Source organism: Nesoenas mayeri, assembly GCF_963082525.1.
Source record: "Nesoenas mayeri genome assembly, chromosome: 2".
Lineage (NCBI taxonomy): Eukaryota > Metazoa > Chordata > Aves > Columbiformes > Columbidae > Nesoenas > Nesoenas mayeri.
This window is the reverse complement of record NC_137543.1, coordinates 56,634,940-56,650,893: the sequence shown is the minus strand read 5'-3', so window position 1 is coordinate 56,650,893 and position 15,954 is coordinate 56,634,940. Positions and strand designations below refer to the sequence as shown.

At 37.8% G+C, this 15,954-nt stretch overlaps 1 protein-coding gene across 5 annotated transcripts; it reads left to right on the top strand.

Annotated features, from left to right (window-relative positions):
- The first annotated feature begins 96 nt into the window (after positions 1 to 96).
- Positions 97 to 15,703, top strand: CEP76 (centrosomal protein 76). Of its 5 annotated transcripts, XM_080338852.1 has the most exons (13): positions 97 to 224; positions 1,401 to 1,556; positions 1,890 to 1,971; positions 2,341 to 2,565; positions 3,632 to 3,817; positions 5,636 to 5,733; positions 6,345 to 6,473; positions 8,650 to 8,667; positions 9,223 to 9,414; positions 11,317 to 11,483; positions 13,126 to 13,459; positions 14,664 to 14,881; positions 15,312 to 15,703. In XM_080338852.1, the coding sequence occupies exons 1-13, from the start codon at positions 162 to 164 to the stop codon at positions 15,448 to 15,450; spliced, it is 2,007 nt and encodes a 668-aa protein (XP_080194978.1). In that variant the 5' UTR covers positions 97 to 161; the 3' UTR covers positions 15,451 to 15,703. The 5 variants fall into 5 exon arrangements, with proteins under 5 accessions (XP_080194978.1, XP_080194977.1, XP_080194976.1 ...); XM_080338851.1 differs by lacking the exon at positions 2,341 to 2,565; XM_080338850.1 differs by lacking the exon at positions 3,632 to 3,817.
- Positions 15,704 to 15,954: the final 251 nt, after the last annotated feature.

Genomic DNA, 15,954 nt, shown 5'->3' with positions numbered 1-15,954 from the left:
GAGTAACGGCCGCCGTCGCTCGCGCTGCGCCCCCCAGCGGGCGAGGCGGCGGCCGCGCGCCGGGCGGTTACGCCGTCGCCCGCGCCCGTTGGAAAGGCCGTTGGGGCCCCCTTCCCCGCTGCTGCTGCCGGAGTGGGAAGAGTCTCGGCCCCGCTCTTGCCATGGCGCTGCCGCCGGAGAAAGCCTCCGAGCTGAAGCAGATCATCCACCAGCAGCTGGTCAAGGTGGGGGTGTCTGCGCGGTAGAGCGGCGGAGCGACTTCTCCTGTCGCAGGGGGAGGGGTGGCCTGGTCGGGCTTTGCTGTTTCCCGTGCCGGCGGTGCGGAGCCCCGGCCCCTGGCGGCAGCAGTGCCCGCTCGCTCCCTGCCCGTTCTCTGCTTTGTTTTCCCTACTTCAGCCGCTTGAGGTGGTTCCCAGGAACCATTCGCGCCCCCTTGCACAACGGCCAGCGGCGGTTCGCGCTCCTGTCTGATCCTTGCCCCACTTTGCGGCCTTTTCCTCGCCGTCTCCTACCGCCCCCGCTCCCCGCCCTCATCTCTGCTTTCCTGGGTCCCGGAGAGATGAAGCTGAGGTCCCTGCCGCCCTGTCCGCTCCCCCTCTTGCTGCTCTCTCGCTCCTTGTCGCTGCCCCGGTCAGGGCAGGGAGGGGCCCGCGGCACTGGCGGCTGAGTCGGGGAGTCGGCACCCTGAGACCGAGGCTTTTTGGTGGTTTTGGTTCCTTTTTCGCAGAATGGTTGGGGTTGGAAGGGACCTCTGGAGGTCATCTAGTCCAAACCACCTGCTAAAGCAGGTTCACCCGAGTAGACTGCGCAGGAATGTGTTCTTTGCTTGCTGCTTTTTGAGAGAAGTTATTGGGCTTGGATTGGTGGGGAACTAAGTACAAGTGCTTCAGCTCATGCATCTCAAAGTATTGGAAGTCCCAGTGGCTGTGGCCCTAACATCCCTCAGCTTTGCAGATCCATGCATTTTAACAGCTGAGATGAAGGACAGAAATTCTGTTTTCCCTTTGAGCACAGGGGAAGCTTTCAATGGAGATTTCCTGCTTCCGTGTCTTAAGTATAAAAGTGTAATTTTCCCCTTAAAAATAAGAAACTATTATTCTAAAGATGAATCTTGAGGGAGACGAGATTAAAACAGGGACCATTTTATATTTGATGGATTTGCAGACCTTTTTATGAGGAGGCAAGTTCAAGGCAGGGAATGCTGTAAAGAACAGTGAAAATGCTCAGGTTTGGTATGCTCATGATTTTTTAAACTGTTAGTTGTGAAAGGATGAATATTTTTATGTCATTATTTCTGAGTTCCTAGGAGTATATCTTTAGTCTTATTGAGTGACTGTTTAGTCATAGCTGCTACCGTTTAAAGACCCTGTATTTGTAGCATATAGTGAATTTTCTTTCAGATGGATGTCCATGGCAGGATCAGAGAAGTTCTTGCTGAGACTATACGTGAAGAGTTAGCACCTGAGCATCAGCAGTTATCCACAGAAGATCTGATAAAAGCCTTAAGACAACGAGGAATAATTGATGATGTTATGAAGGAACTTAAATTTGTAACTGTAAGTAGCTTTTCAAGAGTGAAAATATTTTTGCTTTTCCTTCTTACTGACATGGTGTTTTGACAAAGTGAAAACTCTCTACTTCTAAAGGTTTGTAATGGCTTTACTGATTGGTGACATATCAGGAGCAGAACAGCTTAAGGCATTTGCTAAAAGCGGTTTGATGATAATATTACATTGAAATTATTTGTTCTGTTTTGTTACATCTCAAGTAGGAGCATACCTGAGGAATGGCATTCAGGTGAAAGTGAGGATTCTTTAATTTTTAGAAGGCTGTGATAAGAGCACTGTTGCATCCCTTGATGCCTTAAAAAGTCTTAATTGTAATTTCAGGATGTGAATGAAAGAGACAGGACGTCAGCTCCAAAACCATCAACACATTTTGTTGACAGAGAACCACCAGTTTTGAAAAAAAGTATGTTGCTTGTTTATTTTAGTATTTGGATCATAGGTTTGAGAGAAATTTGAAGTCTATGAGTTTTGGAACTCTGAATTAGTGGTCCAGTATGAACTGCCATAAAGGTGGATGTTTTTCCTGCTTATCTGCAGGAAGTAAATTTATGTAAGCAGCAGAAATTAAGTGTTGCATAAAATGTGAATTTTTTTAATGTCATTCATCTTACATTAAGATAACTTCCATACATTTTAAAATCACTTTATTCTAAGCACTCATTTAAAAAAAGTTTATTTTTTTGTTTTCTAGTCTCCTGTTAGTTAACTGATATTTAACATGCTTTTTAAGATCTGTTTGTAGTCTCTTCATTTTTATTGCTACGCTTTACAGCTAACATTGACCCAACACGGAGGTATCTTTACCTTCAGGTTTTGGGTGGAAAAGCTTTTCTGGAACACCTTCAGGAACCGGAGCCTCTGCCTGGCCAAATCTGTTCTACCTTCACTCTGTGTTTACATTTTCGAAATCAGCGCTTCCGTTCTAAACCTGTCCCGTGTGCCTGTGAGCCAGATTTTCATGACGGTTTTTTACTTGAGATACACAGGGATAGCCTAGGTAAGGAATGTTGTGGGTCTAAGGCTGATGCTTTTGGGGTTTTTTTCTGACTTCAGAGTTATTGCAAAATATATTTGATATTACTTACTGGCTTTCTTTCCTATTTTTTATCACATTTTTCTAAGGAAACTGATTACTGTATTAGGTTACGCCACTTGTAGATCTTTCTCTGCTCTTGCATCTTCTTTTCCACTCTAAAATAACTTTTGAATTTGATCCACTTTATAATGGACAGTGAGATAATAGTCTCAGAGCTGGTAAGAGATACTAAGATGGCTGTGATTTTTCATGAACTTTGTGCTGGCAGTTGAAGAAGTGTAACATAAATTTGTCATCAGATGGAAAGAAAATCTTTAGTGTGAGTTCAGTTTGCCTACCAGTTGGGAAAACCTGCAGAAGTGTCAGTCATTCACAGCCTGTATTACTGTTATTTTGTTGGTAGCCAGGGAACACGGTAGGAGCTAAGTGTGTTACGAAGAGACTTCTGGATTTGGTCTGAACCCTGTAGAAATCCAGGGTAGCTTATGGAATATCAGGTACCAGAGACAAAGCCAGAGTTATTGTAGTTGGACTTGGGGAAGGGAGTGAGTACACCACAAGTTCAAAGAAAACCAGACTTTTTAAATTCTGCTGCTCATGGAGCAGTTTATATCATAGGGACAAGCTTAACTACGGAGAAATTTATTTCCTAAATACTGATGTATAGTAAGTTCACCTGACACATTCCAACTTATTAAAAGAATATTTTTTCAATTGCTGTTACTTAATGGTGCTTTAATATTATTTATTTTCTTAATTGATAATTCCACTTTAATTTCTGTGCAACTGAACTGGTTACACTGGAGTACTCAACTACAGGAATCTTTTTATCTCCTCTGTAAATTAACTGTAATCTTTCTGTAGCTCTGTCCTAAGCTGAATTTGATTTTCAGATGGCATCATTGCTTATACTTCTGGATTTGAGATTTTTCTTAAAATGCAATGTGTAAATGCATACATTTTAATTTTGAGGAGGACTTGGGATGGTAATAATCTTGCTCTCTTATCTTGATTTTAATAATGTCAGGTGAAGGAAGTAAAATGGTGGATGCAACCACTATGTTATCTATATGTGATCCAGTGCATATGGTTCTGATCAAAACAGACACATTTGGTGAGACAACACTAGTAGCATCCTATTTCTTGGAGTGGCGGTCTGTCTTGGCTGCAGAGAATGGCATAACAAATGTTGCTGTTGAACTCCTGGGTGTAGGTAAGGATAAATAATAAGGCTATAATAGTGACTTGAAATATTAGATACTGAGCTTGCTCACAGGCTTAATGCAGTATTTATGATATAGTTTAATATTAGTTCAACTCATAAATTACTATAAGGTATCCTTAGAAAATGTGTAGGAGACCAATGGTCATGTTTTCCTGTTATTGAAATAATAAAAATGTGTATTCCAGATCCTGTGTAATAATGGTACCTGTGTCTGGGAACTCTCACTACTGATTTTCTGAAAAATCTGAATAAGTTGTCAAAACCAAACCAAACAAAAATCAACCAATTAATCTCCAGACCAGTGCACTGAAGAGTAAAATCCAGCTTGTGTGCCTTTCATAGCAAACTAGCAACTGCTGGAGGAAGTGATCTCTGCTGTGCTGCCATTTATTCCAGTAGCTGGAAGCATGTTTTCTGACAGAGGGGCTGAAGAGCTCTGTGTAGGTAGTTAGCAGTTAGTATACATATATATTTTTGTGTATCGCTTGTCGCCACTCCCCGTTTTAGGAGTTCTACTCCTAAAGTTTTTAAAGGGGGAGCTCAGTACAGAATACTATTAAAGTTTTTTTGAATATTATGATTTAGTGGGTAAAGATTCGATCTAGGACTCAATCTATCATGACTTCTTATACTAGTTACCACAGTTTGGTCAAGTAGTAGCTGATGAATAGTTTGAGTATTTATCATAGTTTCTCTGCCTCTTAGGTAAGTGAGCAGTTCGTGATTCAAAAGAGATTAAATTATACCTTAAATATTTTGAAGATTGGATAATATTACATAAGTTATTACTGATTGTTATCGCTACTACCTTTTTGTTTGTATGTTTTGGTACAGTGTTTTATGCAGTGAATACAAATCTAGTAAGCTTATTTGCTAATATATTTATTTCCTTCTGAAAATGCTGACTATTGCCAAAACGTCAGTAAGCAATATGGATTTGGACAGTTTCTCAAATGGAGAGCTTTTTATTTATAATTACTTGGAAATGCATAACAAATAAGTTGAGTTTAATACTCAAAATGGGTGATGGGAGGAGTTCAATGTAATTACCATCAGATTTTTTCCAAGTAATAAAGTATTGATCCAGTAAATCTAGTGCTGTTTCTTCTTCTATGAAGTTTTGTCATTGTGAAAAATGCATCAAGAACATCGAAGCATGCTGCCACCTCAGATAAATAGACAAACTACTATGTGAGGCTTCTGTTGCTTGTATTGATTATAAACCCATCTCTCTATTTTTTAATGCTTCTTGTTCGTGGTGTAATTCTAAATTTTCAGCATTATGCAACAACATTAGGGTTTTGGTGTTTTGTGGTTTGTTTGCCCTTTTTTTTTTTTAAAGTTGATTATTTGCATGGCATTCTGGGTCTGTCATAATAAAGTATATCTTAAGGAAGATGAACTTCTCTTATTTCCAACTAGTTAGGTTTGATCTACCTGTATAGTCACTAGGAATAGGTACTCTCACAGTGTGTGACTCTTCTACTCTGTTTTAGATACCCATTCTAGACATTTCTAGAATGCCATTCATCTCATATATCCTGGTACTGGCTGCAAAGAGGGCACTGAGTAATTATCTCAGATCTAGATGTCTGCTTTTTTGTCTTGGTTATACTTTCTTACAGCCTCTTTTGAGTTTGAATTCAAATAAAGGTTCTTATTTTGCATATATTTAAAGAAGTTTAGTGGTTTTTTTGTGATTATATAGCTAAAGTATTTATTTTAATTACTTACTCCTGCCTGGCTGACCTGTCCTAAGTAAAAATGAATTTGAAAGAACTGATCAGAGTTTATTTTGGTTCAAAGGTACAGAATCAAAGGTTTCTGTTGGGGTTTTAAACATCAGACTGGAAATGTATCCACAGCTTAATAAGACGCTATCTCCGGAAGTAACTAATACTCAAGTAAGTAGTTTTGGGAAGGGCTTTTATTGGGGGGCAGCTCAGTACAGAATACCTTATGTACTTGTTGAGAGCTGTGGTATTTTGAATGTTTGATATTTTTCCCATTGCATTTAAATGGAATTAGCTTTTTTTAAACTGCTTTGTTTATACTGAACATTATCTGAAATGTTACTTTAGTAGTTTTCCTACTTACCTGTATCAAAACTTGAGAAGAAAAATAAGAAAGATGCAATATACCTAATTCTCTTCAGGTACTATATGTTTTCTTGCTCTCTCTCCCATTTGAAATAATAACTTCAGGTCGTCTATTCTGTCATTAAAAGCACATCAAAAGCTGAGCTATCCTTCTGTATAGAAATGCATCACTTAAGATGAACACTACTTCAGTGAAGCTTGTTATGTGAGCCTACAAACAAGAAACGTAACTTGAATGTATTTTTAATTGGATTTTAAATTAAAAATACTACTCTTCAGCACTTGTACAGCACACTAAATAGGAAGCTTTATTTTAGAGACCCCATTTGGTGTTAGTCTACTTACTGATTACGTTGGATTTTTTTCCTGTTTGGAATGAATATGTGTGTGATTGGTTATGTTTTTCTTACCTGCAGTTTGCTTTGGAACGTCAGAAAACAGCAGAAAAAGAACGGTTATTTCTTGTATATGCTAAACAGTGGTGGAGAGAGTACCTACAGATAAGGCCTACACACAATGTAAGGCTGGTAAAGATTTTTGCACAGGTTTGTAAATTTTACAAATAGACCAATCCTTCCTTTAAGTAATCTTTTTAGATATATTTTTAAGTTTATGTATATATAGAATCTGTATAGATTTATGATACTACATTCAGGTCAGAGCTACATGGTGTGTATCATGCAAAAAAAGAAATTTGTAAGGATTGAACTTCTAGATGTATATTGAGGCTCAATAACATGATGCAGAAAAAAGGGTTGCTCCAACCATTTCTGATGCATGAGGTGATAAAATAAAGTCTGTTTAGTCTTTTTCTTGAATACTAACAAATGGCAAAGACTTAAGTGGTCTCTGCAAACTATTTCAAACAAGTTTTATACAAGATAAAACAGTTATAAAAAATGAACTTAATTAGATCTGTTAGAACATATCCACACAATATCTAAGTTGTGTGGTCTGTAAAGCAATGTCTGCTTAATGTTACACACTAGCTACAGACAAAATTACTGTAGGCTAATAAACTACTACGCATCAGTTGCTCCTTGCTAACTATCCCTCAGTAAAAAGAATAGTATGACTCTGTGCTTTTTTTAGTGCCATTAATTTATCTTGCGTGGTTGCAATTTTCCTAGCACAGATAATGAGCAGTAGCTTATTGTCTCAAAGTAACTTCCCGAGGTGATCCCTGCCTACTCTTTCTTTTCAGTACAGTATTAATAGCAGCTTCCATTCTGGATGTACCATCTGTTCATTAGTGATGTGAACTTCCAAATAAGCCAGCAGCTGAGCCCCCTCCCAGTCACTCTCTCATTCCACCTCAGCAGAAGCGAGAAGAGAATGGAAAGGGCAAAAGTGAGGAAAAACTCATGGGTTGAGATGAAGACAGTTTAATGAGTGAAGGAAAGAAAGGAACGGGGGAAAAGGTGATGCAAAGACAATCACTCACCACCTCCCACGACCTCCCCCCAGCAGGCTGGTGCCTAGCAAGTCTCCAAGCAGGGGCTAATTTAGAAAGTCTGTTCTTCATGTCCACCAGTTCTGTTGCTGAACATGATGCTGTGTGGCATGGAATATTCCTTTGGTCAGTTCAGGTCAGCTGTCCTGGGTGTGTCCCCTCCCAGCCTCTTGTCCACCCCAAAATTAGTCCATGTTGGGGCAGAATGAGAATCAGAGGCGGCTTTGATGCTGTACAGGCACTGCTCAGCAATAGCTAAAACATTGGTGTGTTATCAACACAAATCTGAAACTAAGAACCATAGAGGCTGTTATGTAGAAAATTAACTGCATCCCAGCCAGACTCAATACAAAGACATAAGGTTTACAGGGTGGGGTTCGTAGAGAAACAAAATATATAATTAAATAAATATATAATTAAATTGGGAATTGTAGAACTGGGAGATTGGTTGGGGATGTGAGGTTAAAATGGGACTTCTACTATTTTGAGAATAAAGCAATGTGTGAATTAATGGTATTCCACTTTATGCACCCACAAAACTACAATAGGCTTGGGAAGAAGGTTGGAGGGGAGAGTTTGTGGTTAGGATTGGAGGACTAGGTTCTTTGTTACAGAACAGTATAGAAACCGGCAGCCCTCAGAACACTATAGGAGCTAGGCCCCCTGCTAGTTCAGTACCTATAGAAAGCTTACATTAGTTCTCTGGCTGGCCACAGCTAATCTTAGTAAAGCTACCCCTAGTGGCCTTTCTCATTTCTGGGAGCAGAAGTGAGATGATGAGAATTGTTTGATAGTTTAGTTACCAGGCAGTTTTGTAGGGATAATGCAGAAGCATTCATTACCTTCATAAAACTATATTAAGTAAATAAGTAGTCCTTCTTGTGATTTTTTTTTTTCCTTGCTTTCTAGCTGTGAAATAATTTACCACAGGATTCAGTCAGCTTCAAATAAATGGTGCTTTTCTTACACTAGCTCGCTGAAAAAGTGTAAGAAAACCTTAACAGGGAAATATGTGACAACAGTAAAAAATATGAGACCATGATTTCCTGAAGCTGGAGACATTTAAAAGACTTTATCCCTTTTGAAATGTACAAACATAAAAGTACAAGTTTAGCCCAGCGAGGAAGAGTTTTATACTGGTTGAAGTATTTTGGTAGTTGATAATCATATTTCCCTGCAGCATGTAATAAAACAGACCTTTTCCAGTCATCTTATTTTTTCTTTTTTTCCAAGAAATAAGAAATTCTTACTACTCTTGTAATTTTTAGATATCTGATGACAGCACTGTGAGTATATTGTTTCTTGCTGTTATGACAAGAGGTAAAGAGTATTCAAATTCAGAAGCAAATATATACCTTTTAAACTCTCAAACCAGCTGCTGAGAGTGGCTGTGTTTTGGGGTTAGTTGTGAGTTTTGGTGGGTGTATGATTTTTTGGAGGTTTTTTGTTTGTTTGATATGGGGTGTTTGGCTGGTGGGTGTTTGGTTTGGGCTTTTTTGTTTGATGTGAATATAGAAATTGATAGTGAATGGGGCATGAACAGTTCCTCACCCATTTAAGGAAATTAAGTTCAACCTGTACTACTCAAGGTATTTGAACTTTTAGTCTAGAATGTCCTCTGGTGACAGAGGCAGTGGAAAAATCTAACTGTAAAGTCACCCCATACAAATTGCCTTAATGGTCTTGTATCTTAATTCTAGAAGGATTTTTGTGTCTTAACATTTTTCAGTGTTATTTATTTCAGGGATAATAAATTCTGTAGCAAAAAAGGCAGTTTAAGTTAAGATGAATCTTTTGTAACGTTTGCATGTCTGGCAAATAAACGTATTTTACATGTTCAGGATGAAAATGGAGTAAACCGTCCAGTATGTTCATATATCAGACCACTTCGAGCAGGCCGGTTACTAGACACTCCTAGACAAGCAGCGCGATTTGTCAGTGTCCTGGGTTATGAAAGAGCTCCTGTCATTGGAGGAGGTGGTGGCAAACAAGAACAGTGGTGCACCCTTCTTGCTTTTTTGTGTAGAAACAAGGTATGTGAAAAGGACTTTGTGTGACACAAGAGAGTTGGTATGATATTCTAGCAGAAGTCAGTAATTTAAAACAGGCTGCAAATACATTGATTAAATAGAATTTGGAGAATTCTTTTACAATAACTTGCTTAAGACCTTTTTAAAGAGAAACAGATGTTAAATAGTAGACAGGTGGCTTTGGAGCAGACTTTCTTTACTGCCGTTGGGGCCCATTTGTTAATACATCTCTTTGACAATGAGCTTGCTTTTGTTAATTTGCTTTTCTAAGTTCCTATATCATTATTCAGTGAGCCCCTTCTAGTGTGCAGGCCACTAATTTAAATGCTGGACTAATCCAGGAAAAGTTGGAAAAGTCACTTTTGAAAAACTGTTTTTGTTTTTTGGTTTTTTTTTAATAATGGCTAAATTATACAGTCTTGCATTTATTTTTTTGCAAGATAGGGATTTTCACTAAAAGTTTCAACCTAGTTCTTAGTGATCCAACACTCGTATCATGTGACTATAATAAATGAAACAAATTATAATTAATCCTGGATTATAGCTCTTCTATTGTATTAATAAAAGTAATAGTGCTCTTTTTTTTACCTGTTTGGAGTAGTCAGTGCTTTTCATTGACATGGAGATACTTCTGCGTTCAAAAACAGTCTCGCTGATGTGTTTAACATAAACAGATCTGTTCTTGGCAGCAGGAGCTGTATCCCAGTTTTTAGACTTGTCACAAAGACTACACAGAGGAGACATTAGCTGTTGTCTCTTAGTATCACATGGTGCGTAGGTACCATTTAAAGGCACCACTGGCTATGCACTGTTTTTCAGAGGGAGGTGCTGATCATGACTTTGAGTTTGAGGATGTTGTGTTTGGAGACACAGAGAAGGGGTTTCCTCCAAGGCAGAAGTGGAACACTGTGTAAGAAAATAGCTGAATTTAGCTCCTGAGACACCAGCTGTACTGTTATTAATTTTTTTTGCAGAAAGTGGTGCGGCATTATTAAATGAACACAGGTTCACCAGAAACTTATTAGAAACTTTTCTTGATATTTCCCTTGTACATTATGGTAGGGGAATTGTTTTGTCTGTGTAATGAGCAGATGCATCCAAGAACACTGAATTTTACATTTTCAACAGTCTGAATAGTATTTGACTAAAGATCTGTACTGTTCTACTTCTGAATGCTGTGCTTTCTGTTATGAAGGCTTCATTGCATGAGGATTTTTGTTTCTTACCTTACAGCTAACACTTGTGAAGAACTTAAAGAGTGTTATACATCACATTCAGAAATTTATTTCTCTAAATTACCAATGGTAGCAATACATTTATGAATGAAACTTTTTTTTTTTTCTTCTGGTTGAAGGGAAATGCAGCTACGTATGACTTCTAGTTGTTACACAGATTGGTGGAGGTACTTGTTTTACCTTTTTTAATTCCTGAACTTTGACAACACATCCAAGATAGTAAATTACAATAGAATTACATTTTATTGACTTCAGATTTCTGAACTGTGTGATAATACTGCATAGTTTCTTGTATCACCTCAGGTATTTGCCTTATGTACATTTTGGCTTTTAATTAGAATGCTAATTTTGTCTTTACAGGTCAATAGATTCTGGTTTTGAGTTACTTGAAGGTATCTTTTTAGTCATAAGAAATGTTTTCCAGTATTAATCATAAAGTATATTTGAATAAAAATATAAATAGTCTATTATTAGAACATACTAATATTTTAAAACAATATTTTCTATTGCAGGAAACTAAAACTTGTCAAATTTAAACTTCTGACATGTGCTTTAGGTAAACAGGAGGAAAACACGACTTGTTAAATTATGATTAAGCAAATACCACAATTTCTTTAAGATTTTATCCATTCCTGATACTCAAACCAGCTTGCTAATGTTTACTGTCTAGGGTGACTGTGAAGATCATGCTAACCTCCTGTGCAGTCTTCTTCTTGGGTTTGGATTGGAAGCCTTTGTGTGTGTTGGAACAAAAGCGAAAGGAGTCCCCCACGCTTGGGTAATGACTTGTGGAACTGATGGAACAATCACTTTTTGGGAGAGCTTAACAGGACATAGGTGAGTAAAAGGAATATGAGAAAACTGAGCAATGTATACTGAGGTTTGCATGGGCTATTTTTGTTGTTGCTTTTTTTGTTTGTTTGTTTTTACACCCTGTCATGTAACTCATGTAATCAAAGGCAAAAGTCTTTGAAGTTTTTTTCTTTGTGCTGCTTTTTTTTTTTTTTTTTAAATAACTGGTTCAATGTAAGGTATGATATTTCGCCAGTTTGTAATGTAGTTTTCAGTGGCTTTAATACAGTATAGGAGCTGTTCTGTGTCTTACGGCAGCTCATTGCCATTGATCCTATTGCTGCCATCATTTGTAAAGGAGATGAAATCTGATGTGATTGTTTAGGAACTGTTGTGGTTTAACTCCAGCCAGTAACTAAACACCATGCAGCTGCTCCCTCACTCATCCCTCTGATGGGATGGGAGAGAGAATCAGAAGAGTAAAAATGAGAAAACTTGTGTGTTGAGGTAAAAACAGTTTATCAGCTAGAACTTTCTTTGTCCTTTCCCCAGCTATATATGCTGAGCATGATGCCATATGGTATGGAATATCTCTGGCAGTCGGGGTTACCTATCCCATTTGTGTCCCCTCCCAACTTCTTGTGCACCCCCAGCCTAGTCGCTGGTGGGGTGAAAAGCAGAAAAGGTCTTGACTCTGTGTAAGCTCTGCTCAGTAGTAACTGAAACATCCCAGTATTGTCAACACTGTTTCCAGCACAAAACCAAAACACAGCCACACACTAGCTACTATGAGGAAAATTAACTCTATCCCAGCCAAAACCAGCACAGGAACCCATATTTTTTTCTTATGTCATTTGTGAAATCAGTGTTACCTTACTTTTTTCCCCCTGCAGAAACCTCTGCAAGTTCTGAGATTCTCTCACTTGAGTCATTTTAGAAGGGCATGTGTACCTGTTTTGTGTTCCAAAGCTTCTGGAACCTGTTTGTCAAAAATTTTTTATTTTCTTCTCATTCTGACTGTTCTGTTGCTCAGGTGTGTCGAATGGTACTCGAATGGTTTTTTTTAAAAGCCTCAAACTTTAATGAAAAGAACTTCCTCTTTACTGATTATGTTCAGCACTGTGATCCATCCCATCAGACTTAGTAGTGCTATTGGAAGCACTACTTTTGGAAACATAATTTTTGTAATGTATAGCTTCAGGTTGCATTGGCAGAAGCACAGTGGGACTATGTATTTGAATATAAGACTTTTGGCTTTGTGAAAAGTGCTGATTAATATCCAGTGTTGCAAATAAGCAATTCTGTTTTGCCACTGTTTGTGTATCCAATGATTAGCATTTGAAGATGGCAGTATTTCTCCAAATGTGATGAATAGTGGAGGAAACTGTATGGGTGTATTGTTGTAGTTGCAAAATGTAATTGCTGTTGAATATCTGCTTGATTATTCAGCTTATTTTTCTAGATTTAAAAAAAAAGTGATGTATTATTTCATTGTATGTTATGCCTCCAAAATGTGTATAATTACGTTTATGTAAATAAATTAATGCCATTTTAGGAAAAACAAATATGTTAGCAAACTTGGCTTACATTTTTGAAAGGAGAAATGGCATATATCTATTCCACTTGAATATTTGCACCTTGCCTTGAAGTTAAGTGTACTAATATGAAATGGAATGTTTTTTATTAGGTACATTCACAGACCTATCAACCCTGATGACCCTCCAATAGTTGAACAGCCCAAGCCCCTGTATCCTTATCGCACGATAGGTTGTATTTTCAACCATCAGAAGTTCTTTGGAAACTGTCAGCCCACTGATGCTGTCGAGGTCTGTGTGTTTGACCTGCATGATGAATCTAAATGGAAACCCATGAGTGGAGAAGCAATAAAATCTATATGTTCCCCTGGAGCAACATCTTCAGTTCCCCCTTTTCCTCCTCTGTGTGCTTCCACAGTAGATGCTGCAGTAACAAGCAATGAGATAGAATTGCAGCTGAGAATACTCATCTCTGAACACAGAAAGGTAAATACTGTTTAAAGATTGTCATTGATCTGTTGCGGTAATAAAGCTGCATGTTTTGACTGTATACTTGTTTTGGATAACCATTTGTGAGTTCACATACTCATATCTTTGCAATGTTTTCCATCAGCTTTTGCAGAAATCCTGTATGTGAAAAGTGAAATAACTGAAAAATTGTTTGAAAAGACTGTACTGAGCTAGCTCAGACGTTATAATTATTATTTGCAGTGGTAATTCTGTAGCCTTGTGTGTGGGTTCTTCCCTGTACCCTGCCTTTGCCTCTCATTCTAGGTCTGTGATCTTCAGCTTACTGGCACCTGCGGACTTACCTATGAGTGGTCTGTCAAAGCTAGAAGGATCAAATCTGGTTGTCAATGGGCTTTGTCTATCCATCACAAATGGTTTTGGTCCTTAGATAAAAGCAGGCTTTCAGCTTTTATAACCTTACTCTTGACTGCTTTAGAAAAATCAGAAGGTATTTCTGGAAGTAGGTTTCATCCTTTATCAGGATTTTTACAAGACGTGCCAGAAATTTTTGATCTTGTGCTGGATATGAAGAAGATGGTATTTTAAATCCCTGTTAGCTTATGTCTGGTATATATATATATTTTTATATATATATATATATTTTTTTTTTTTTTTTTTTTTAATCTCCCCGCACAATGTTCAACCTTTTGGGTGGCAAGTAATTTTCCGAGTATGAATCTCATGCAGTGCTGAACACGTGTGGTGGATGTTTCTACTCATTTGCACTTGTGGGATCGTAAGAGGAAGGTGCATGCGTTTTGGGGAGCTGTTGGTCATTGTTTATTCAGAAGTGCGTTTCCATGAGAAACATTAGAAGAATGTGAAGTGTATCTCAGTTGATCATTCCTGTATTGTTGCTGTGTATTTATGCAGTGTCTTCTTATATTTCATGCAGAGATACTGTAGCTAAAACATGTAGTTTCAACTCTGCTGGTCTTGTTTTAGTCTTGTGGTCTAACTTCATTTTTTGGTAAATGTTTGATATTTTGTTGATGTTGTTTGATTCATCTGGTTGGTGTGTGAATTAATATACAAATCTTATTGCTTCATGGATTTACTGCCATTAACTACAAATTAATGATTTGTCAGGGATTCATTTGAATCTATGCAGTATACAAGCTTATTGGTATCTTAATGTTCACTCTGCATGGTTGTCATCATTCTGTGACTTGCCTCACAGGATCTCGGCCTTTCTACTGTTTGGGATGACCATCTGTCCTATCTGTTGTCACCAGCATTAGCAGCCTATGAGCTTGAACGTACAACAAGCATTTCTGCAGGAAATGAAGAGTTTCAAGATGCTGTAAGAAGAGCAGTACCTGATGGTCACACATTTAAAGGGTTTCCTATCCATTTTGTATACAGAAATGCCAGGAGAGCATTTGCCACATGTCTTCGGTAAATATAAATACGTTCAAACCAAATAGTAATCATTATGAATTGCAACTGGGGTTTTTTTATAATGACATTTAAAGAAAATTAACTTTCTTAAATTAGAACAGAAAGAAGAATTGTGTAGTATATGCAGTGTATCATGGGGTTCTGAGCTTTTATGTTACATTGGTGAGTTCAGTCATTATAGGCTTTTCAAGGGTTGAAGAATGAGGAGTTAATTTTTCAGCACTTGTTAAAATTGATCAGTGGTGGTCTTGTTTTCTTCCAAGGCAACAGCCCCTGCACTATGAAAAAATATTGTTATTTATAGTGGCAGACTCATGACATTCGTTTGCGTGTTAGTCACATTTTAAATAACTGCACATATGTAATTGACAATTTTAATAACAGCTTAGTAATATCTGTTACTCTTGTTTTTCTGTCTGTCAAATAGGTCTCCTTTTTGTGAAGAAATAATCTGCTGTAGGGGCGACCAAGTGCGACTTGCAGTTCGTGTACGAGTGTTTACATACCCTGAATCTGCATGTGCTGTTTGGATCATGTTTGCTTGTAAATACCGCTCTGTCCTTTAAAAAAACCCAGAATCATTCAGACTTTTTTAGATCTGCAAAATAATGTATGTGGGTATAAAATTATGCAATTAAAAACTCTTATTTTATAGAAGTGCCACTGATTTTTGAATTCCACTGCGTGTGTATTGAAGAGGATTGTGTACACAGTAATGATTTTATGTATAAAGAGAATGTATGCTTATTTTTAATAAAAGTTACTTTTAATAATAATAGGAATGTGGGTCAAATTACTAAAACGTGTGCATAAAGTACTGGCTTTTCTTCTGCAGTTCTGCATTGGTGTCAGAATTCATTTAGAAAAAAGTCTGTTTTCCTTTTTCAGGGTAAGAGACGGTGCTCTCCAAGTAGCGTTGCAAGCGTGCTTTGTGAGTGGCTGAGATCCAGAAATACTGAATTTTAAGCATATGTCCTTTTCACAAATTTTGTATCTGCCTCTCTTGGACCTAGCTAAATGTAGAAGCTATTGCTTCGAAGAAGAGTTCAGTTAGGTATAGGTAATCTGCT